The sequence below is a fragment of the Gopherus flavomarginatus genome, chromosome 13 (assembly GCF_025201925.1).
Source record: "Gopherus flavomarginatus isolate rGopFla2 chromosome 13, rGopFla2.mat.asm, whole genome shotgun sequence".
Classification (NCBI taxonomy): domain Eukaryota; kingdom Metazoa; phylum Chordata; order Testudines; family Testudinidae; genus Gopherus; species Gopherus flavomarginatus.
The window spans coordinates 6,680,168-6,704,771 of NC_066629.1; the positions used below are offsets into that span (position 1 = coordinate 6,680,168).

The window sequence follows — 24,604 nt, forward strand, 5'->3', positions numbered from 1 at the left end:
TTGCCTTTGTTAATGGGCTTGGAGAGGCTACTGTTGTTTGAAACAAGGTGTTTTCTCTTCTCTACCCCTGCAGCTTGCTGGTCCAGAGATCAGATAGAGGAACTCGTCACTTAAAGTCGTCCCGGTTAATGTTGTTTTGTTGCTGATCAGTTAGGGAACATACTTCTTTAAAGTTGTGCCATGCTCCCGTCTAACATCCTTTGGCAGCTGCCTGCCTTGTCCACTGCTTGCAGGAAGTGCAGCCCGTTGCCAGTAGCTGGTGGGTAGTTGGAACCAGCATGGACCAGCAGCCCCCCTAGCAGCTTCCCGCTCCCCTAAGTTCCCTGTACAGCAGCCACCCAGCAGGTTATCAGTTGCCGGCAGTTCAGCTGTCCCTCCCCTGCTGCCATGTGCTGCTTCTGCCCTCTGCCTTGGAGCTGCTCCCAGAGACGAAACAAGTTCTCACTCTCTGGGTGCAGCAAGTCAGATACTTTATTCTCTCTAAAAGCAGCAAAGAGTCCTGTGGCATGTTATAGACTAACAGACGTATTGGAGCATGAGCTTTCATGGGTGAATACCCACTTCGTTGGATGCATGCGTATTGGAGCATGAAAGCTCATACTCCAATACGACTGTTAGTCTCTAAGGTGCCACAGGACTCTTTGCTGCTTTTACAGATCCAGACTAACACAGCTACCCCTCAGATCCTTGATTATCTCTAGCAATTGCATAGAGGGAGAGAGCTAAACAGGTCTCTCTCCAGGTAAACAATTCCAGCAAGCATTTATACCTTTGTTACAGACAACAATGAGCAACAGCTGCAGTTTGTTTAGACATAGGTCATCCTGAGATCTTATTTTTCTCACTTCTATTTAGCCTCTAGTCTACATTCCATACTTATCTAACACAGGGCTGCAACAACTTCTCCCACAGTTCTTTCCCCCTCGCCTCACACAATCCTCGCTTCTACAAGTCTCGCGTTAGTAGGGTTACAACTTAGCCTAACTCTTGCTCAGAGAGGGGACTGTTTGCATTGAAATCCCCTTCAGATCCCTGTCAGTTCTTTCTCCACTTCCACACACACCCCTTTTGTGCTTCTAGCACCACAAACATTCTTAAATCTCTATTTGCATCAAGTCTTGCATTTCAGATTCTACATCAAATGCTTCAACCTTCAGGGCTTTGATTGGATGCAATAACAATGCATAATTAGCATGAACATGAAAGGTGTTACTTTTATCACATTCTTTACAACAACAGTAACATAATCCTACACTAAACAACAATAATAAAAACATTCCCATTCCCATTGTACTAATATAGTAGGGTTGCTATACAACCTTAATTACAAAACACAATCCTCTATACTTAATACAGAAAATAAACACTGTAGACTGTATAAAGAACGTATTTCTCAACTTGAGATATATTTTGAAGCATATGACTTTGCCCTTGTAATTCAGAGATTCTCTGAACCTCTGGTAGCCACGAAAGCAAATTTTGAAACTGGTCAGATACTAGGGTAGTCCAGTTATCTGAAACATAAGGGCTAATTATAGAATTCTATCTGCAAGCTAATAAATAATATGATTGCCTGCAGCAGTGTTGAGATTAAAATGTATATCTCACAACATAGTGGCCTCAACAAGCATACAGCTGTCATTAGCTTGGAAAAGTAGGTGTCCTGTCAGGGTAGTTCCTTGTCCCCCACCCTCCCAGCAAACATTGGCATGAACAGTGACAACTTCCCCTAGCTTCCGTTTATGTACACACTGAAATTGAGGGCGTGTTTCTAAGGGCCAAAATATCCATTGACTCCCTATTCCTTTCTAAATGGCGAGTGTTATTCTAGGGGCACTGATGATAAATCAGTTAGGCATACCAGGAGCTCTGATTTCCCAGATGTCATGTTGAATAATCCAGTCCCACATGCATCCTCCCCACAGACCCGGCAGGATTTGATATATGGAAGCCCACACCCCTCCTACTGGCCCATATGCTTGAAAGGAGCACTGTGAACATCCACACTTTCACCCAGAAAATCTCCAAGTGTGTCTCCATGGCCACAGGTCAGATGGTACTCCTGAGGTATCTGTAAGGGCAGTGGGCCACGCCTCATGCTTGAGATCACTCCGAATGGCAGTTAGCTGGTCATTCAGGAAATCTTGGATTCTGAGCAAGCCAGATCCCACTGCAATGCCTTCCCAGCCTCAGTGATATTCAATACCATCTCTGTTAAAACATCTGGGTTACTGAACTAAGGACAGAATAACATGTAACTCACCCACTCCAGCCTTTACTTGAGTAACTGTGCCCCAGTATTCCCACGAGGTCTCCCATCCCAGTACTAACCAGGCCCAACCTTGCTTAGCTTCTAAGATCAGATGAGATGGGGCATGTTTAGGGTGGTATGACTATTGGGTTGTAGCAGATGTATGGCATTGTCTGTATTTGGATGTGTTACAGGGATAATAGTGTAATGGAGGAAATGGTGGGGGGGGGACAGTGGCAACAAGATGCCTTTGGTATTTGTCATTTAAAATCCAGTTAGGGAGGGTACTACATGGTGAAGGTACTATAAACCCCAAAATCCAATCAATGCCACATTCCCAAGCATGGGTCCCACAAGTTTCTTCCTGCCAGTGTATAATTCTTTGTCTCTTCACCACGCTCAGTTCTTAATGTCTTTTGTAGGCAGGAATTCCTGGACTTTGGCAATTTCAGCGGAGCGAGTGTTCCTTCTTCTTTCCTGAAGGCATTGTGGCTCAGCATCATACAGGGGAGAGGTTACCAGCACAGCACCCTGTTGTGGTTTGGTTTCCGTAGCAAATACTGAATGCAGGTTAGCTCTGTTGGTGGATAAAGGAGAGGTTACCAGCACATCACCTTGTCCTTTTCTCCTGTGGTTCAGGAGGACAAGAAACATGAGAAGGAGACACAGGCTGATCAATAGTAGGAGTGGAATTATCTCAAGGCGGAGGGGCCTTTTTGCAGTGAGACGCATGGGTCCAGGCAGTCAGTCCTTGGCACTTCACAGCAGTGTTGGTAGTCAGCCCGAATTGGTAAGGGCCGTTCCAGCATGGTGCCAGAGTAGTCTTTTTTTGGTGGACCTTTACATAGATCCAGTTTCCTCGTTCCAAGGAGTGGCAGGGCTGCTGGGGTCTTTGGGTAGCGCTTCTTTACCTGTGAGAAAAGAAACCTAACGCATTTCATTAATGCCTGGCAGTGTTTGCAGATTTTACAGCTGCTTGGGCACATTCAACCCCGCCTTTTCTTGGTTGTCAGCCAAACCTTAGCTGTGAGCAGTGTCCTTGAGGGGGGCCAGCATCTTATCTTCAGACTGAGCATACTAGCTATTTTTTTTTCAGTTAATTCATTCTGTTCTTTTTTCCTTCTCCCCTTTCTTGGCTTCTTTTAACCTACAATGGAAACTTCCTCTCTTCACTCATACACCTTTTCCCAACAATGAACACATGCACATTGCCATTATTCAGTATATTAGTCTTATTATTCAATGTATGCCACATACACCCTTCCAGTAAAATAACTTTATTACAGAGCTTTGGAGCAACAAGCCAGGACAAGCACACCCACTTTTGAGGAATCCACTCGGTACAACCTCTGATGTCCAATAGCTTCCCACAATACCCGGCCCTCTGGCTAGAAATCTGAGGTAGCCAGAAGGATCCCATGTACAATATGGGGAGTGTATTAACTTTTCACGTCCTTGCTTGCAAAGACTGTTGGTATGCAAATTTTAATAACAATTTTCAATTAAAAGATTTGGCCAATGAAGTTTCTTTTTCTTACTTAAGCAAATATATTAGACTTTAGTATATCACATTTTCCTGATATTATCCAAACACTTTGTATTCCAAATTGAATGAAACAAGTATCTGCTTTTTGAATTAACCCTTCTGTTTGATTTTAAACTAGACTGTCCTATGAAAATATTAAACACAACAATTCTGGCCACGAGACAAACACCACAAGACAGGACATAGAACACAAAACATAATTCCTTTTATGCTAGTAAATGCATGATACGTTGAATGCTGTTCAGCTGGCATCAGTTTTCTCTGATTATCTGAAAGACAGAAAAACAGAGGTCTAACCCTTCTGGGCAGTCAGTCATTGCTTCAAATATACAAATACCTTTGTTGATTTCAGGCAAAACAGAGGAATTACCCCATATTTTCTTGTATTGGTTTCATAGGCAGCCCCGGTTTCAGTGGCTCCTACCTTATCAGTTAGATAATTTGCATTAATACAGATGTTTTCTGGCTTGCTTCTGGATCCAAAACTATCCACAGCTTAAAGACTCTTACTTAAAAGAGACACAGTTGATACTACCAGAATTTTGATTGCCTTTTACCTTTAACTCCTGCTTTCAAAACACACAACAATCTGAAAGAAAACACCACTTATTGTAGCCCCTTAGAGCCTAATAGGATTTTAATTAAGTAAAACTGTATATTACATTCCTTTAGTTAATTCAACTAAATCGTTCATAGCCAAATGATTGCAGCCAAATCATTTATTTGCCTGGATTTGTTTACAAACATTTCAAAGACACCAAGAATTTTCCTCTTTAGCATTCTACAAAGTTCAGCTGCTTGATTCCCTCTAGCAACTACAGAGTTACTTCTCACTCTTTCCATAAATCACTTGCTTGTCTCCCAAAAGGACACCCAATCAACTCAGATCTTACCATTCCAATTATTGTTCCAGGGATTTAAGTTTCCCATTCCTGTACTTACTTACTCCTTTTCTTTCACTATGCCCTCCAAGTTTCCAACCTCTTTTCCAATCTCTCTGTTGCCTGCTTTTCTCGCTGAACCATCCCTTCCATGGTCACCGGCTTTGTTCCACTACCAGTTTAGCTAGGAGAGTGGGCTTCTCAACTGGCCCGCACCCCCCTGGTCTCTTCCCTTAAACATTCTTACTCACAAGGCTACCCAAGTCTTCCCTTGTGAGATTTGTCACCTGGGCAAAACGCATGGCCCATCGGCATTTAACTATTCAATTCCCTCTTTGTGGCAAACACCCTGCTGTTACGGTGTATGCTGAGCACAAATGGTTAAATTTTGACAATTCCCTGCAGGACCGGTACTTGCTTAGCCAGTGCTTCCTTTTCTACCTGGAAGTCCTGTCACAAGGCCACAAGACAGGGTCAAAATTCAAAATGATCTGGACAAATTGGAGAAATGGTCTGAGGTAAACAGGATGAAGTTCAATAAAGATAAATGCGAAGTGCTCCACTTAGGAAGGAACAATCAGTTTCACACATACAGAATGGGAAGAGACTGTCTAGGAAGGAAGTATGGCAGAAAGAGATCTAGGGGTCATAGTGGACCACAAGCTTAATATGAGTCAACAGTGTGATACTGTTGCAAAAAAAGCAAACGTGATTCTGGGATGCATTAACAGGTGTGTTGTAAACAAGACACGAGAAGTCATTCTTCCGCTTTACTCTGCGCTGGTTAGGCCTCAACTGGAGTATTGTGTCCAGTTCTGGGCACCGCATTTCAAGAAAGATGTGGAGAAATTGGAGAGGGTCCAGAGAAGAGCAACAAGAATGATTAAAGGTCTTGAGAGCATGACCTATGAAGGAAGGCTGAAGGAATTGGGTTTGTTTAGTTTGGAAAAGAGAAGACTGAGAGGGGACATGATAGCAGTTTTCAGGTATCTAAAAGAGTGTCATCAGGAGGAGGGAGAAAACTTGTTCACCTTAGCCTCGAATGCTAGAACAAGAAGCAATGGGCTTAAACTGCAGCAAGGGAGATTTAGGTTGGACATTAGGAAAAAGTTCCTAACTGTCAGGGTAGTTAAACACTGGAATACATTGCCTAGGGAAGTTGTGGAATCTCCATCTCTGGAGATATTTAAGAGTAGGTTAGATAAATGTCTATTAGGAATGGTCTAGACAGTATTTGGTCCTGCCATGAGGGCAGGGGACTGGACTCGATGACCTCTCGAGGTCCCTTCCAGTCCTAGAGTCTATGAGTCTATGAGCCTGCAACTTACCCTGGGCATAGGTGTGATTTGCTGCTTGGTTCATGTTTGCTGCGACTGGGGATAGATCCACCTGACACCCTTCTCAGTCAACCGAGGTGGAGAGAGGAATGCTAAACCCCTCTCCAGTTCTCAGACATACTGTAGCTGAGTGGGCACACCTTTAATCATGCAATCCTCAACATATAACACCAACAGTACCAAGCAAAGCAAACATAAAAATAACAAGGGCAAAACAAATAGATGGTGTAAATTTTGCAGGGCTCCCCCCTACTCAATTGTTCACCAGACTGACAGATTCTGTTACCAGTCTATCCCTCGTGTCAGGTGATCAGGCTGACACCACAAGATTGTTGTGGGAAGATAAAGAAAACACACCATATGATTGAATTTTAAAGCTTCATTAATAAAATGATAAAACATCAGCAGAGAGTATTGGGAACGCTCCCACATTACTCGGGAAGAAAAACATTAATGCCCCAAGCCCTAAGCCACTTTCATACTCACACACATACGCCCAGATGGCCATGTCTGTGTATAATGTCCAGGGAAGTGGGGAGGGAAGGTGGACGGGAGATTATCCTGTATATGACTTCTCCAGAATCTCCAGCTTGCTTCCGCTCTTGGGAGGGCTGTTCTTTTACACCCTGGGGTCTCCTGCGGCCTTTCTTTCAGAGATTCCAGTCCAGGCCGGCTGTCTGTGGCTTCTTCCGTGTCACCAAGCCACATCGGCTCCAGGGTCGCAAAGGCACACTATTGGGTCTCACTGGACAGCTAAGCTTTGCAAATGTAATCTCAGTCCTGCAACTTGTATTGCCTTTGGTTTGCCTCTGTCTGTATTTTTTTACAGCCAGCTGGGGCTGAAAGCAGTTTTTTCTTTGTACTTGGCATGATCTGTGTTGATTCTTGACCTTGAATGCAGAGCAGCTGTCTCTTTATATCTGGGCCAAGCTGAATTTCAAATTACCTGTTCCTTTCCTCAATAGACAAATTGCTCCCACTGTGTCAGAGGCTTTTTGGTGATTAAAAGCTCCTCTGAGATGTATGATCTTATCTAGATTGAAAGTACCTTCTAGTGGGCGTTGTTTAGATGGATTTTCATGCGTGTAAAGATTCCAATTGTCTAAATACCTGCAGGTTCTAGGACCATAATGTACGTACATGTAATATGTGTGTGTGATTGGAAAATGGCGGGGGGCAGTCTAAGCATTCCCTCTCACCTTTAGGGGGTGAGAGGGAATGCTTAGACTTCCCTACCCCCATTTTCCAATCACACACACACACAGGGAGGGCACTCTGTCTGCTAGAGGCTCATAAACTAAGGGTATCGCACCACAGATCACTCACACAGAAGAGGCTAATGAGGATGGCCACGACCCTCCTACACTCCCCTTCAGCCAGGAGCGTCATCTAGTCTCAGAGAGACGGTACCGCTTACTTTTGTTGCCTCACACGGAGAGGAAAGGGGAGGGAAGTTGGGTTAACACAATCCTAGACCCAGGCAGCCCCTTGCTGGACGATGCCAGGCAGAAACAACCCACCGCGGGTCGGATCTTTCACCGATCCACTACATGGAGTCACCAGGCTTGCGTTAGAATATTTCTGGTCATGAGTCCACTAGCTTCACAGAATACCCTGGGCATCTTCGGGCGACTCTCATTCACACACACACACACTCTCTCTCTCTCCCCCACCCACCCCAAGGCCTACCTTACGTCTGGACTCAATACACTTTTCCCTTATCTGAGGCGGTCAAAACCCCTCTTGAGGCGGTAAAATATGTGTGTGTGTGAATGCACCGGTGCATTAACCTAGCGCATTTCCCTTATGCATTACCTTATTGGGGGCGGCAAAACAGTTCCCCGGCACCACTCTGCATCTGATCCTGCTGCACAGTCAATAAGTTCAAATGGCATAAGCCCAACAGGAACAGACGGCCTCATGGTCAGTCCTCCTCCAATACCCCAATAGAAATTTCAAAAGGTCTCTACCTCTATTGTGGCGCCATGGAGTTCGAAGTGGAACAATCCACAGCAGCTGCCGTTCTCTCTGCAGGTGTTGCCCTCCCGGATGAGCCCCCAAATTGTCGGAGAAAATCAGAGTTCTCACTCTCATGTTGGGTGCAGCAAGTCAGATACTTTATTTTCTCTAGCAATTGCGTGGAGGGAGAGAACTAAACAGGTCTCTCTCCAGGTAAACAATTCCAGCAAGCATTTATACCTTTGTTACATACAATAATGAGCAACAGCTGCAGTTTGTTTAGACAAAGGTCATCCTGAGATCTTATTTTTCTCACCTCTATTTAGCCTCTAGTCTACATTACATACTTATATAACACAAGGTCGCAACAACTTCTCCCACAGTTGTTTCCCCCTCACCTCACACAGTCCTCGCTTCTACAAGCAGGGTTACAGCTAGCCTGACTCTTCCTCAGAGAGGGGACTGTTTGCATTGAAATCCCCTTGAAATCCCTATCAGTTCTTGCTCTCCTTCCACACTGCTCCCCGAGACTCCTGCTTGCTGTGCGGAGGGGGCGGGAGGAAGAGGGGGGCTAAAGTCAAGGTGTCCCCCACCTCCTGTACCCCTCTTACCCCATCTTCCATAGAGCAGGGCGGGGACAGGACAGGGCTTTGCTGGCAGCAGCTGCGATTTCAACAAGCTGATCTACTTAACAAGGCAGTGTACTTAAAAGGGAAATGTGCTTATCTCTCTCCCCTCCCTCCATCCCTGCTGCCTTGTAGAGTGTCAGAGTTAATCCTTGAGGGCTCAGCCAATTTCTCAGTAAGGCATTCCCTGGGAAATATCCCACCCTCTGCCTCCTCCACCTCACCCAAGCTTCACAATCATCATCACTGTGTATCAGTATTAAATTGTTGGTTTAAAACTTATACTCTTTGTGTGAGTGTGTGTGTGTGTATATATATATATATATATATACACACACACTATAGTCTTTTGTCTAGTGAAAAAAAGTTCCCTGGAACCTAACCCCCTCATTTACATTAATTCTTATGGGGAAATTGGATTCACTTAACATCGTTTTGCTTAAAGTCGCATTTTTCAGGAACACAACTACAACATTAAGTGAGGAGTTACTGTATAGAAGACTACTCTGCACCTGGCAGTACAGCGTGCAATTGTGAACTGGCCTGACTCCAGTTAATTGCAGGGAGTGGGGGATTAAGCAAACTGAAGGATCTTTGAGGATATTTTAGAAAATTAAAGAATAAGTAGAAGACTTTTGGGTTTCTGGCTCACATACCCTCCCCCACTCCTTTTCCCCAGAAATCTTGTAGCTTCTCTAAATTTTAAATACACTGTTTTGCTTTGAAATCTCTTCAGGATGGAGGGACCAGTTCTGTCTCATCTCAAGATTCCCAGAAGGTTATCTCAGTCATAGACCATTAAGTCACATGTGACAATGGAAAGTTGAAAAATTAATGAAAGAAAACAAAACTAAACCTTTCTGCTATAAAGAGGTGGTCTGCCTACCTATGTTTACAGGGTTGGGGCTCTGATAGTCTTACTTGAATCAGCAAGGAAGCAGGATTTGGCCTGAACTGCATTAAATTTACATAGATAATTTCCCCTCTGCCCCCCATCACACACACACTCACTCGCTGTTGCTGGAATAATTTTTTTTAAAAGAAATCACACAGTACTGTAGCTTTGCACTTGATTTCAACACTAGAAGTGAAGTGATATTGGTGATTACGCAATTGCTGCATGAATTCCTTCAGAATTTATATGTGAACTCTCAGGATAGCATCCCTGTGTAGTGGATGTACTGCGTTTGTTCGTTTAATATTATACGCCCTCGTGGAGATGGTGGAGTTTTTTGCTTAGCGTGTTATGATGTAAAATGCCGTGTAGAATCCCAACACAATACAAATATTGATATCACTGAAATCAAAATGGGGAGGGGGGGTCACTGGTCCATATTCTCTGCAGCATTTTAGGCTGGAATTGGACTCCTAATTCCTTTATGCTTCTCTGAGTATCTCAGCCCGAATAGATAGGAAAACTACCAGACCCAGGTCGTATTTCAGAGATGTGCGTTTCTTGGGTTTTTTTTAAATCAAAGTTGGCTGTGTATTGAAAACTCTCCTGCCTCTTTTGCAGGTGATGGAGAAATCTGCAGAGATCTCCACCTCCTCTTGTGTTAATGATGCTCCAGCAACAGTCTTTTCCTCCAGCGTGGCAACAGCCACTCAAGACTATGTTACCACACCCATTCCCCCACAGCCTGCAGATCAGCCCATCCTGGAATCCCCTTCTTCTGCTGGGAGGCCAGGTAGAGTGTTAGATGCAAAACTGTAAATTTCAGGTTCTTTCTCACGTCTCCCCCCAAACGCTGATGAGTGCTTCGAGGTATTTCCATAGAATGTGGTTCACTTCGCTATGAATCTTTCTTACCCTCACTGCTGACTTTGCTCATATGGATCACATTTTGGAGGGAGCACTGACAAGCAAGGTTTACAACTCCTTGGGAGTCCCTCTTCAGCACAAACAAACATAGATGGCTCCCTAACCTGCATAGGAACTGCACCTATCTAGTCTGGTATCCTGTCTTGGAGAGTAGCTGGTTCCAGATGCGTCATGGGAAGGTGAAGGTGCAGTGGGCAGATGTGGGTTCATCTGCCCCCAGCATCAGGTCCCATCCTTGTCTCTAATAGAGATTGGCTTAAGCCCTGAAGCACAAAGTTTAACGTTGTCGCCTCAGCACAAGTGCCTAGCCAATATGCAAGGCTTGGCTGTAAGGAGTTGAAATTGGTGACGTGGATCAGGTATTTCTTTGTGTACATTCTTTGTAAATAGAGATTGCACCAATGTCCTGTTTTCCTGAACACTAGAGGAACAAAGCTGACACTTTGCTTGCTCACAATTTCCACACCTACCTTTCCAACCAAGCACCTCTGTCTCTACTCCCCACAACTGCAGGATTCCTGCTCACTTACTCATTTTTCTGCCTCTAGTACACACAGCTGCAACCGGTTAATGCCTGGGTCACTGTACTTGCAATCAATCCTTAGGGAAATCCCTCAGCCCACATGGGTTAGCTACTCATTGGCCTAGTACCTCGTGTGGTGGCTTCCATTGGCTCCAGCTACCTAGCTCCATAAAAGATCTTAATTGCTTTTTCCACTTGCTACACTCTCAGCAAGTTTGCAGATGACACTAAACTGGGAGGAGTGCTAGATACGCTGGAGGGTAGGGATGGGATGCAAAGGGACCTAGACAAATTAGAGGATTGGGCCAAAAGAAACCTGATGAAGTTCAACAGGCAAAAGTGCAGAGTCCCGCACTTAGGATGGAAGAATCCCATGAACTGCTACAAACTAGGGACCGAATGGCTAGGCAGCAGTTCTTCAGAAAAGGACCTAGGGGTTACAATGGACGAGAAGCTGGATATAAATCAACAGTGTGGCCTTGTTCCCAAGAAGGCTAACGGCATTTGAGCTGTATAAGTAGGGGCATTGCCAGCAGATCGAGGGATGTGATCATTCCCCTCTGTTCGACATTGGTGAGGTCTCATCTGGAGTACTGTAAGGATGTGGAGAAACTGGAAGGAGTCCAAGAGAGGGCAACAAAAATGATTAGGGGGCTGGCACACATGACTTATGAGGAGAGTCTGAGGGAACTGGGATTATTTAGTCTGTAGAAGAGAAGAATGAGGGGGGATTTGATAACTGCTTTCAGCTACCTGAAAGGGGGTTCCAAAGAGGATGGATCTAGACTGTTCTCAGTGGTACCAGATGACAGAACAAGGAGCAATGGTCTCAAGTTGCAGTGGAGGAGGTTTAGGTTGGATACTAGGAAAAACTTTTTCAGTAGGAGGGTGGTGAAGCACTGGAATGGGTTATCTAGGGAAGTGGTGGACTCTCCTTCCTTAGAGGTTTTTAAGGTCAAGCTTGGCAAAGCCCTGGCTGGGATGATTTAGTTGGGAGTTGTTCCTGCTTTGAGCAGGGGATTGGACTAGATGACCTGAGGTCCCTTCCAACCCTGATACTCTATGATTCTATGATTCATTTAGCCTGAATGAAGGCTGGCTGGCATACCCATCATCATTAACACGGTCTCTGATTGCCTTGTAGATCAAACACATGCTTGATGGCAGCCATTAGCAATTTCTAGTGTCACAATATCCCATTATCATGGAGTCCCTGGACGATGCTCTGGAACTGCTCCCCACAAAGCCAAGGAGGACTTCGGGGAGCCTTCTCTCCCTTGGAGCAGACTGTCTCCAGGGCAAGAAGTTCACATGGCTTCCACCTCCCTGGGTCTGACTTTGGAGCATTCAGCATCCTCTGCCCCTCCGTGCACTTCCCACAGGAAGTCCACCCAGGCAGGGTCCTGGGGAAGCCACAGGGTCCTGCACCCCCACTTTGCAGTCAGCCGTGACACTCAGCCAGCCAGTAAAACAGAGGTTTATTAGGTGACAGGAACATGATCCAAAACAGAGCTTGTAGGTACAGAGAACCAGACCCGTCAGCCATGTCCATTCTGGGGCCCAGTGAGGTAGACCCCAAGTGATTATGAAATCATAGAGTGTGCAATTCTAAGGAAGGGTAGAAGGGAGTACAGCAAAATAGAGACAATGGATTTCAGGAAGGCGGATTTTGGTAAGCTCAGAGAGCTGATAGATAAGGTCCCATGAGAATCAAGACTGAGGGGAAAAACAACTGAGGAGAGTTGGCAGTTTTTCAAAGGGACGTTATTAAGGGCCCAAAAGCAAGCTATTCCGATGGTTAGGAAAGATAGAAAATGTGGCAAAAGACCACCTTGGCTTAACCACGAGATCTTGCGTGACCTGCAAAATAAAAAGGCGTCATATAAAAAATGGAAACTAGGTCAGATCACAAAGGACGAATATAGGCAAATAACACAGGAATGCAGAGGCAAGATTAGAAAGGCAAAAGCACAAAATGAGCTCAAACTAGCTATGAGAATAAAGGGAAACAAGAAGACTTTTTATCAATACATTAGAAGCAAGAGGAAGACCAAGGACAGGGTAGGCCCACTGCTCAGTGAGGAAGGGGAAACAGTAACGGGAGACTTGGAAATGGCAGAGATGCTTAATGACTTCTTTGTTTCGGTCTTCACTGAGAAGTCTGAAGGAATGTCTAGTATAGTGAATGCTTACGGGAAGAGGATAGGTTTAGAAGATAAAATAAAAAAAGAACAAGTAAAAAATCACTTAGAAAAGTTAGATGCCTGCAAGTCACCAGAGCCTGATGAAATGCATCCTAGAATACTCAAGGAGTTAATAGAGGAGGTATCTCGGCCTCTAGCTATTAACTTTGGGAAATCATGGGAGACGGGGGAGATTCCAGAAGACTGGAAAAGGGCAAATATAGTGCCCATCTATAAAAAGGGAAATAAAAACAACCCAGGAAACTACAGACCAGTTAGTTTAACTTCTGTGCCAGGGAAGATAATGGAGCAGGTAATTTAAGAAATCATCTGCAAACACTTGGAAGGTGGGAAGGTGATAGGGAATAGCCAGCATGGATTTGTAAAGAACAAATCGTGTCAAACTAATCTGATAACATTCTTTGATAGGATAACGAGCCTTGTGGATAAGGGAGAAGCGGTGGATGTGATATACCTAGACTTTAGTAAGGCATTTGATACGATCTCGCATGATATTCTTATAGATAAACTAGGAAAGTACAATTTAGATGGGGCTACTATAAGGTGGGTGCATAACTGGCTGGATAACTGTACTCAGAGAGTAGTTATTAATGGCTCCCAATCCTGCTGGAAAGGTATAACAAGTGGGGTTCCGCAGGGGTCTGTTTTGGGACCGGCTCTGTTCAATATCTTCATCAACGATTTAGATGTTGGCATAGAAAGTACGCTTATTAAGTTTGCAGACGATACCAAACTGGGAGGGATTGCAACTGCTTTGGAGGACAGGGTCAAAATTCAAAATGATCTGGACAAATTGGAGAAATGGTCTGAGGTAAACAGGATGAAGTTTAATAAAGATAAATGCAAAGTGCTCCACTTAGGAAGGAACAATCAGTTTCACACATACAGAATGGGAAGAGACTGTCTAGGAAGGAGTATGGCAGAAAGAAATCTAGGGGTCATAGTAGACCACAAGCTTAATATGAGTCAACAGTGTGATACTGTTGCAAAAAAAGCAAACGTGATTCTGGGATGCATTAACAGGTGTGTTGTAAACAAGACACGAGAAGTCATTCTTCCGCTTTACTCTGCACTGGTTAGGCCTCACCTGGAGTATTGTGTCCAGTTCTGGGCGCCACATTTCAAGAAAGATGTGGAGAAATTGGAGAGGGTCCAGAGAATAGCAACAAGAATGATTAAAGGTCTTGAGAACATGACCTATGAAGGAAGGCTGAAGGAATTGGGTTTGTTTAGTTTGGAAAAGAGAAGACTGAGAGGGGACATGATAGCAGTTTTCAGGTATCTAAAAGGGTGTCACCAGGAGGAGGGAGAAAACTTGTTCACCTTAGCCTCGAATGCTAGAACAAGAAGCAATGGGCTTAAACTGCAGCAAAGGAGATTTAGGTTGGACATTAGGAAAAAGTTCCTAACTGTCAGGGTAGTTAAACACTGGAATAGTTTGCCTAGGGAAGTTGTGGATTCTCCATCTCTGGAGATATTTAAGAGTAGGTTAGATAAATGTCTATTAGGGATGGTCTAGACAGTATTTGGTCCTGCCATGAGGGCAGGGGACTGGACTGGATGACTTCTCGAGGTCCCTTCCAGTCCTAGAGTCTGTGAGTCTGCCTTCAATCCTTGTCGCCAGCCAGCTCCCAAAACTGAAAACCCCTCCAGCCGCATCTCCTCTGCTGAGTTCCTTTCCCAGGCCAGGAGATCACCTGATCTATTTGTTCTCCCACACCTTTAGCGTCCCTTTGCAGGGGGGAAGGGCCTGGCCATTAGTTGCCATGGAGACAGAGTGTCAGTGATTTATGCACACTGGCCTTTATCCCACCACCTAGAGACTTAAGAAATGCATAGGGGAGACTGAGGCACCCACACAGTACTCAGAGGAAACATTAAGAACAGTCCAACTTTGTCACACTCATCCAAAGCTTTTATCCTAATTCTGGATATTTTGATATCCATGTAAATGTCTGATCCCTCTTTGAACCTTGCTACTTCATTGCCTCAGTGTCTTTCTGTGGCAATGGGTTCCACAGCCTAACTGTACATTGTGTGACAAAATATTTTGTTTTTATGTTTTAAATTTGCCCCTTTTGTCCCTCCCCTGCTTAAGTTATGAGGCCAGGACAAGAGAAGCTCCTTAGCTACCTTCTCTAGAGCATTATTTGATATAGAGACCATTAATCGTATTCTCTCTGTCATCTGCTTCCTAAAATAAAAAATCTGAATCTCTCCATATGAGAGTTTTTCCATGCTCTCAAATTTCTGTACTCTCTAATTTCATTCACCTTCCATGGATTCTGACTTTTGCTTTATTCTCATTCCTTTTCCCCTCTCCCATACCAACCATCTCAATTCATAGGTCGTTGTTTTATTTACATGATGGTTAAGTTACTTTATGTGATCACTGCATGCTTGCAGTTCTGATTACCATTGCGCTATGTAGGTTAGCCATTTGTAGGGGTAGCTCAGTGGTTTGGGCATTGGCCTGCTAAAGCCAGGGTTGTGAGTTCAGTCTCTGGGGTAGGGAGGCCCACTTAAGGGTCTGGGGCAAAAATCAGTATGTGGTCCTGCTAATGAAGGCAGGGGGCTAGACTTAATGATCTTTCTAGGTCCCTTCCAATTCTAGGAGATAGGTACATCTCCAATTATTAAAACTGACTATGCAGGGGAAGAAATGAAGCTGACTATACACAAAGGCTCACTTCCTTAAAGGTATTTAGGTACCTAACTTCCATTAGGAAGCCTTCAAATGCATAAAGGAAACTGCAGAGATTTGTTATATGAAGTTGTTTGAGTTAGTCATGTCTCTTGTCTTGACAGTAATGAAAGTAGGTAATACATTTCAAACCAAAGGGAATTTAACTGTGCAAACCATAAGACAAAAAGAGGGATTTTAAAAAATCCCAAAGACTTTTTAATTTGTCCAGAAGGAATGCTAAATCCTTAGAACAGAAGCTGATAACTATACATTTAGAGAGTATGATGGCAGTTCATACTAACTGCACTGGCTAGTAGCTCACTTGTTTTAAAACCACTGAAATTCTAACTTGAGACTTTGATTTTTTTTTACATAGTAGTAATTTCGCCAGTGCCATCCCCATATCATCCAGCACCCCCTCCCACTGTCAGCGAGGTGGGAGATAGTAGCAGCATTGTTCCACCTTACTCCTACGATCCCAATGTTAGTGATCTACCTCAAGGTAAGAGAGATGCATTCTCTTGTGGTGCACGCTCTGGATTGTATATCCTACAGCAGTGGTCTCCAACTTTTTTACAACCAAGATCACTTTTTGAATTTCAGTGCAACCCAGGATATGCCCTGACCCGCTCACTCCATTTCCACTTCTCTCCCCCCCGTCGCTCACTCTCCCCCATCCTAACTCACTTTTCCCAGGCTGAGGCACGAGATTGAGGGCCAGGAGAATGAAATGACAGGCTAATAGTGAAGATAGTGATGTCTGTGGAATACTGGAACAGCAGCAAATGCAGGGGGGAGGCAGTTTTTGTTTACAATGCTCTTTTAAGTATATAGAAACGAGAATAATCTTCAGTAAAATATAGCCACAGTGTGACACCTGTCAGACAAGCAGCAGGGAGGCTAGTGAGATTCATCTATAAGTACAAGACCGTAATAGTCACCAAGAATTTAGCGTCACCTTACAAGACCTCAAGAAATAGTTTTCTGGATAAGAATTTTACTAGTGCAGTCTCAGAGGCTCTGTCTGGAATGCTAATGCAGGGAGTCCCGTCAACTTACTTTCCACTTCTCGTTCCGATGGAGTACTGGAGTCGATGGAAAGTAATCTCCGGTCGATTTAGCAGGTCTTCACTAGTCCCACTAAATCGACCCCCTCCCTCCCTGGGTCGATCAATCGCCGCAGCATCAATCCATGGTAAGTGTATACCTACCCTGAGAATCAGGCAGTGGAGGGTCAGATAAATGGGATTCTACTGTACGTGTACACCAGCCCTTCTTACAGTTATCCCCCTTGCCCAAAGAAACAAGCTAGTTAATATGTAAAAACATTAATTGATAATTTGAAATTACAGATCTTTAGGAAGTTGTAGGTCCACGTTTTCAAAAAAGACTGTTTTAGGTGCCTTAAATGTTGGTTGCCCAATTTGACAAACTTCAACAGGCTTTGATTTTCAGAAAGTGTTTGTTTGAATCCTGAACCTCTGAAAATCAGGCCCTATTGAGTGCCCAGAATTTCTAGTCACTTCGGGAAATCTAGGCCATGGTAATTTCTACTTTAATATATTATCATTTGTTTTAAGGTTTGTAATAGACGCTGATGGATTATAGTCGTTCTGTGAAGAGCATCATTGAGCAAGCAATTTATAGCAACACATTCATTTTAGTTTTTCTTATTAATGTTACTTGTTAATGTATTACTTGTCAAAATGGTTAATCCAGTTTTTATTGTGCTGAACTGCATAGATTGTTTACACATATGTGCTAACTTCGAGAATATCACTTCTGAAAATAATTTGAGTCAGATTCTGAAATCTGTATCCTAAAAATACATTTAGAAAAAGTAATGTTGTCCGATGAACAATTTTATTTCTATTCATTGACATAGTTTTAACAAGATCACAAACAGATGACTGTTTCTGGGTGATTTTTTGTCCACAATCCTTAATAATTATAGCACGTTTTCTTATTTCAGATGCAAAGGTAATGCAGTATTATTTTAATTTGGGATTGCAGGTAAGTGCTTGTCAGATGTGGTATGGTAAACCGTTTGTATGATATCACCTATCTTGACAGATGCATTGATGTGCCCGAATAGGGCTTTTAAGTGTTCTGAATATGCTTCCTGTGCACTTGGCTATTAGTACATGCATGTGTGTGTGGAGGAGACTAAGCTTCCAGTGCAGGAAGTTTGAGTTGTAAATTGTGAAACTCATAAAGAGCGTTTACATGTAGTGAGTTGCATTTCGATGGCTTGATGAAGGTGGGTGGGTAAAGCATTGTTCTTCCCATTTATATGGAAAGGGTGGGTGAAACAGAGAGAAGTTTAAGGTTAAGAGCGTGGTCAAGTGCCTGTTGAAATCAGTGGGAAAATTCTCCTGGGCCCTATGTGTCTTGCCCAAGGCAATTGAGCAAGTCAACAGGAACGGAAACCAGGAGCTTGATTTTTATCTCGGCTACAATTAAGTCCATAGTAAGTCCTAATGTTGTACAGACAAAACTACACAGGATCGTTTTAGGGGTCAAGACAAAGATGCCACATTTATTATGATCTATAACTACTAGCAAATACCTTATACTTATACACATACACTCACACACACACACACACCAAATGTTCTGCAGCTCCTGGATAGTTACCAGTCCCGATTGTAGCTTGAGTTCGCAGCTGGGGATCGTAGCTCATGGCAGCTAACTGGCCAGGAAAGCTGGGCACGAGGAGGAGCCAGGTCTCTGTTGGGCGCACACCGATGCCCCTTGATGTTGATAGCAGAACGTTACCCAAAGTCTCTCATCTCACCCTTCTTTTTTTATAGGCTTTTAGTTTGGATTCAAAGTCTATAGGTCTTGCTGTGTCACACTGCCTCTGGGTTTGGTGATTGATCACCCGTCAATTGCAGGTGTGACTTTCAGCCTTGAACCTGGCTTTGGTCTTCCTTCTGTTGTTTCTTTTGTCCTTTCCTTTTTAGGGTGGATGCTTCTTACTTTGCTTAGGGCTGTTGTCTAGGTCTTCAGCCGTTGGTATTTGAACTTTATCTCATCAGGACGAGTTGGTGCTGGAGGTTAATTCTATCATACATACATACCTCATTCACACATCTAAACTAAACTAATAAAATTACAGCATGGCTCGCTAAAAACAATTTCATTCACATCAGTTCTACACTGACACCCAGCTGATACTCAAACAGCCGTGTGATCTAGTTGACTTTAGCGTTATTAATAATCCAGGGTTGAAGCTAGAGCATTATTCTCCAGGTATGGGGCCCCAGTGCTCAGGGTTCCTACTGACTCTATGCCCTTACCACCCACCCTATGGTGGTAGAGGGTTCTTGGCACCTGTCAGGATAAGAACCTTGCAGAATGCAATAAGATATTCTACGGTATAGAAATTACTAATAAATAGAGGCTAAATTACTGGCAATACCTTCTCTATATTTATTAGTATATGGCACACCAAAAAAGGTGGTATGAGATTGTAGTGCTCAGCAGGCGGTAACGCCAGTACTACAATTGCTTCTGCCCTTTGATTCTGATGGACTAGATGATGCTGATATGCTGTGGACTAAGACCCATGCCAGCCTCTCCTGCAATAGAAAATCCTCCAAATGCCTTCTTTGCCTAAATGATAAAATGTGCGGGAGGGGACATTTCTAATTCTTCGGGAGGGTATAATACAGTTGATAAAAGTGCTTGGGGAGAGGCGTTTTGGTGACTTTCTGGCAGTCTGCAAGATGTAATGCGTACAACATCGTTAACCATTTTCTGGAAATGTTAATGGCTAAGTGCTATGGAGGTGCGGGGAGGAAAGTACACACAGACAAACTCTAAAACATCTCTCCTTACTTTGAATTTCCTAAGTATTACCATCAGAGCTATTGGCGTTCCATGGCGTACAGGCAACAGGCACCACTGCCACCACCTGCAGAAGCTTACTCAGTATACACCAAGCCTGCCCCCATGGTGGAGCAGTCAGTACCTTGGCTGTACACTGACGTTGGGAGGATTAGGGTCCAGCAAGTTCCCCCGGAAACAGCAAATGGTTAGTATTTTCGGCTGACCATTTGTATATGTGAGTGTAAGCCATTAAATAGAAGTGGGCGTCCTATTGTTGATTTACCAATTGACACAACAGAGTTGATTGATGTGGTCCTTTTTCCTTGCTTTGTCAACTGAAATTGCAGACCAGTGTGACTAACTGTTGTAGCTCACTGGAATAGTGTAACGGGCCTCTTTACATTTCCCATTAGAAGAGACAAATGATGAATTGCATATAATGGCCTCTGGAATTGGTGAAAACGCATGTGTGGGTGGGTGGGGTTAAAATTGAGTTCTAATGTAAAATGAGGATAATGTATGGTCTGTATAGGTGGGTGACAGGAGATAGTGTCTTCTATCATTTTTTAAATTATTGTTCGTTACCTACACCCAGGGATAGATGCTGGCAAAAAATCAGAATTGACTGTGTGAGCCCTGCTCCTTTATAGGTTATTTTAGGGTTGAGTGTCTGCTGTTTTTGATATATTACTTAAGTTTATGATTTAGAATTGCTGATATTCAGGGCTAGGTAAGCCCAGCAAGAAACAAAAAATATATTTTTGTCATGATCTTGGTAGACCGTAGCTGCTTTTCTAGGAGGGCCTTCTTTTTCCAAAGCTGGGCGGGATGTCGAGTGTTTAAAATTGTGTGGGCCTCGTGATGACATTTTTTCTTTTCTGACCCACACGCAGCAAACCACAATGATGATTGTATTTAAAAAAAAAATCCTACATTTTGAGTACTAGTAGCCGTTCCCTTATGTTTTTTTAAAAATGGAAGACCGGAGCCATGGTTATTGGTCTCTATTCGATGTCTTGGCTGTCTAAACAGCCATTATTGCTGGCTCTCTTCCACTGTGTATGAAGTTACAGCAACAGTTAGGTCAACCCAACAGTTTTGTAAGAGGCATATAGTAAGGGTGGTGAGGAGGGGCTGTGTTAAATGAGTAGAAGATGTCAATGTTCAGATGTCTGGCCTCATTAAAACGTCTCTGATATTGGGCTAATGGAGTAAACATGGTAGAAACTGGCATATCTTTGTCGCAAGTATTAATTGATCAATGACAATTACACAGGCTTGCAGTTCTGCTGCAATTATAACCTATTCTATTAAGTTTTTTTACCCCATATCCATCACCATAGTATCTAGTTAGAGGTTACAAAGAGAGGTGTTCTTTCGCTTTGTTTTTTAAATCCCCTACTATCCTGCAGCTCCCCAGAGAAGTTCAAAAGGGGATCTGCCCCTCCTCTGAGCCTCAGCTAAAAGAAATACTATCAATAGGCAATGAATACTTAACCAGACCTGGAACACCTCTGTGAGTGAGCAGGTTGCCTTCCAGACTTACTCAAGAGCTCAGATGGTCTTCTTGTCAGTGTACACATCATATGGGCATAAATGATGATTTATCTAGATATGTTCTGTGTTGTCAGTGTCATACAATTCTTTCAATTGTAATGAAAATGAAGGACTGCATGAAAATGGCCAGAATGTTAAAATATGTCACCTGTGTGTTTTTCAGTTACTTTCCAAAATGTAGAGCCTCCACCTCAATCCCATGGAACAGTATGTTATCCAGTAGTGACAGATCCCTATGGCCAGCCACCGCCACCTAGGTTTGACTATCGTGTCTCTTCAGTACCTGTCTATCGTTATGTTAGCACTTGGCATCCCGCAAATCCCTCCTATGGTAATCCTTCACCGTTCCATAATACTGTCAATCCTAGACAGATGCATCCAGTCAGCTACGTTACCTCACCGAGTCCTGTATCCTATTATGGACCTCCAAGAATGTAAGGCAAAGTGACATCAACTGCACTAAAGTTTTCTTGTTTTCTCTGTTAATGGATGTTGTAGTGGCTGCTAAGCTGTTTTGTGTGTTTCATTTACATGTTTCTCTGTTGTTTTATATTAATGGTAAAAATCTGTTTAAAACTTGAGTATTGTTTTAGTAGAGTATATTGGAAAGTAAAACAATTGTATAGCAAAGACCATGAAGTTTATGTTCAACTGTACGTAATCTATAACAAAGCAATTTCTTTCATGCTGGTATATATACATTATCATTTACCTTCATCAATAAGTGCAATGTATGGAGGAGTTAGTCTTGCACAAGAGAACGATGCATCTTACACATTATACCAGTTTGCTTGTAATGGTAACCTGCTTCATCACTTAAGCAGGAGAAAGATTGGGTTCTAGTCCATTTGAGGAAAGTAATTTCTGTTGAAATAGGCCACTTTTCTCAGTCCTGAATAAAACATATCAGCCAGGTGTGTTCTCCAATGGTAACTACTTCTTTGTAATAGTTGCTCTTTCTCTGTTTAATTTTGTTCAGTATGGTCTTGAAGAGTTAGATGGTGGGACAGTGCTACGTGTTGGCCTGTTCTGCTGTATACGATTGTATTCGTGAGAGAGTCTTGGTTCATGGAAGTTACCCGGTAGTAGTTGTGTTTGACTTGTAGTAAATAAACAAAAATGCATCTAATCTATGGAAATGAGTCTTCTTTTCTGACCAAAACCCCTCCTTAATGTCCTTGCAAAGTAGATTATGAGACTTGTGTTAAGAAATCCACATAGGTTTTTTTATGGGACATAGGAGACAGTTGGACTGAACATATTCCCCCAAATCCCTGCTTTGAGTCAGTAGTGAAATGAGGATAACATCAAGCAGAAACTTGTTTTACTGCCAAAAAGCCAGTGCAGTGCAACCCTACTTCTGTTGCTTTTCAGATCATAGTCCAATGAGCTGTTGCTGCACAAACTGATACTTTTCCTTGTCATACTCATTGAAGACTGTTGTTTGCGTGTGACACAGGTGCTCTCTCTTACACTTAAGTCCCTGTGCTGGGGGGTTGCAGAAAGCCTTAATGTGGGCTTGAGAGACCAGTTAACCACCTGGTTGAACCTGGAAGGTAAGCAAGGCCTAATGAGAAATGAAGCCCAGCTGGGGAGGAGCTGGGGAGTGCTATAAAGAGAGGCAGCCTGAAGCAGAAAGAGGTTGCAGGGAGAAAGGGAAGAACTCTGCAGTCTCTCTTGGTAATGAGAAGGGTAAGACCGGCAGGAATAAGAAAGCTCCTGAGGGTAAGGCAGAAGACCAGGGGGTGCTACCTGACAGAAACAGGATTGGAGCGAGCTCCTGTAGCTGATCCTGACACAAGGACAGGAACTGGACCTCTGGGGAGAAGCCCTGGGTGATGCTACTCATTAGAAAGAGCCCAGAAAGGGGTAGCGGAAACGGCTTGAGGGAAGGCTATAGTAAGTAGTAGTCCGAGGAGGCAGTGACAAGGTATCTGACTGAGCATACCTTGGAAGCCAGTGCAACGTGATGCTTTTGTTCCTCCACTAGCCCTTTGGAAGATGGTGTTGAGCTCCCTGATTTAAAGGGATACGGGTAACTTAACGTCTCCGAGAAGGGTGTAAGCATCATGGGGTGAAGAGTTGGGGTCAAGGATCAAATGTAATGACATTCTGTCCACGCAGGAGAGGTGGGAAAAAATATGACCTGGTGAGAGAGCCAAGTAGTGAGAAGAGGCAGGCCACCAAGGGATTCGGAGCACCTGTTGGGGGGGCCGAGGGGGGAGCAGCTAGAGAGGAGTCCATTCTTTTACTGCCCCAAATGTGTGTCATTGGGAAGGTGACTTTCCATAATTGTGTTGGGGCTTGGATTGGACATGGCCTTGATGTTATGAGGTATGTATTGTTTCCATAAAGGCAAGAAAAATACAGGTTGTTTTAATTAATTAAATTTAAATTAAATTTTTCCTTTTTAATTAAGTTCATTTTTAACCTTATTTACACTGTTCCCTGCCTGGGTGGTGCCACCAATTTTGAAATAATTTTATACCTTCTCTGTTGGTCCATTTTTCTAAAGCTTCGAGCGTGCATTGGTTATTGATGGGCTGACGCAGCCCGACATCACAACTGCTTTGACTACTACCTAGGGTCTGTCCCCTTGGGAGAATTGTCATGAAGGTGCCCTGTGTAAAATTCCCTGGAAAATAGTTTCCTCTTCACCATCTTCAGGGAAATGTGCTTTCCACCATTAGGGGTTTTTTAAATACCTTCATTTCTTTTGCTCTGAATTTAGCTGCTGCTAATTGAAGGTTAGTAATTGCTGAAAGTAGACTTCCCACTGATAGGACATGCTATGCTACCAATCCCTATTTGGACAAAGGAGCTTAACTTCTTTTTTTCAATTGGGTGAATTTTTGCAATGTTATCCTTCTTTCCCCCCCGCCCCACCTCAGTGCCATATAGTACAAAGAATGGAAAGTGCACTTTGAAAAGGTTGTCAAATTCTATAAGGATAGGCATGATGTAAGCGGGTATTAGAGAACATGTCCTAGGATTAATTCAGTATGTACAAACAAAGTTCAGAGTTGTTTACAGTTAAAATAGATACATTTTGATTCTCCTAGAATTATTTCAAAACTTCTAGGTCCTTTGGTGGGTAGAAGGTTCTAACTAAGCCTCAGCAGTTTATAAGGGTGAAGACTTGATTTTGAGGTTTTTAAAGCTGAGATTTTAAAATAATGGGGCAGTGGTTGTCTTTAAATCCCCTACTCAGATTAGAAAAGCTTAACTTTAAATTCTAAACCACAGAAGTGAGTTAATTTTTTTTAATTTGTATTTGTTTTGTTGATTTATGGAAAACTCTTGAAGAATATAAATTACTTAGACTCCTAGCAGGATAAGCTAGAACATCATTTCAGTACCTCTGCAACATCGTGCTTA

At 43.3% G+C, this 24,604-nt stretch overlaps 1 protein-coding gene across 1 annotated transcript in view; it reads left to right on the plus strand.

Annotated features, from left to right (window-relative positions):
• Positions 1–21,664, plus strand: part of LOC127033619 (putative bifunctional UDP-N-acetylglucosamine transferase and deubiquitinase ALG13) — a 59,084-nt gene extending 37,420 nt beyond the window's left edge. The window contains 5 exon segments of the mRNA XM_050921603.1: positions 10,117–10,288; positions 16,212–16,337; positions 17,808–17,848; positions 19,694–19,874; positions 21,390–21,664. Of these exon segments, the coding sequence (XP_050777560.1) occupies positions 10,117–10,288; positions 16,212–16,337; positions 17,808–17,848; positions 19,694–19,874; positions 21,390–21,664 (795 nt within the window).
• The last annotated feature ends 2,940 nt before the right edge of the window (positions 21,665–24,604 follow it).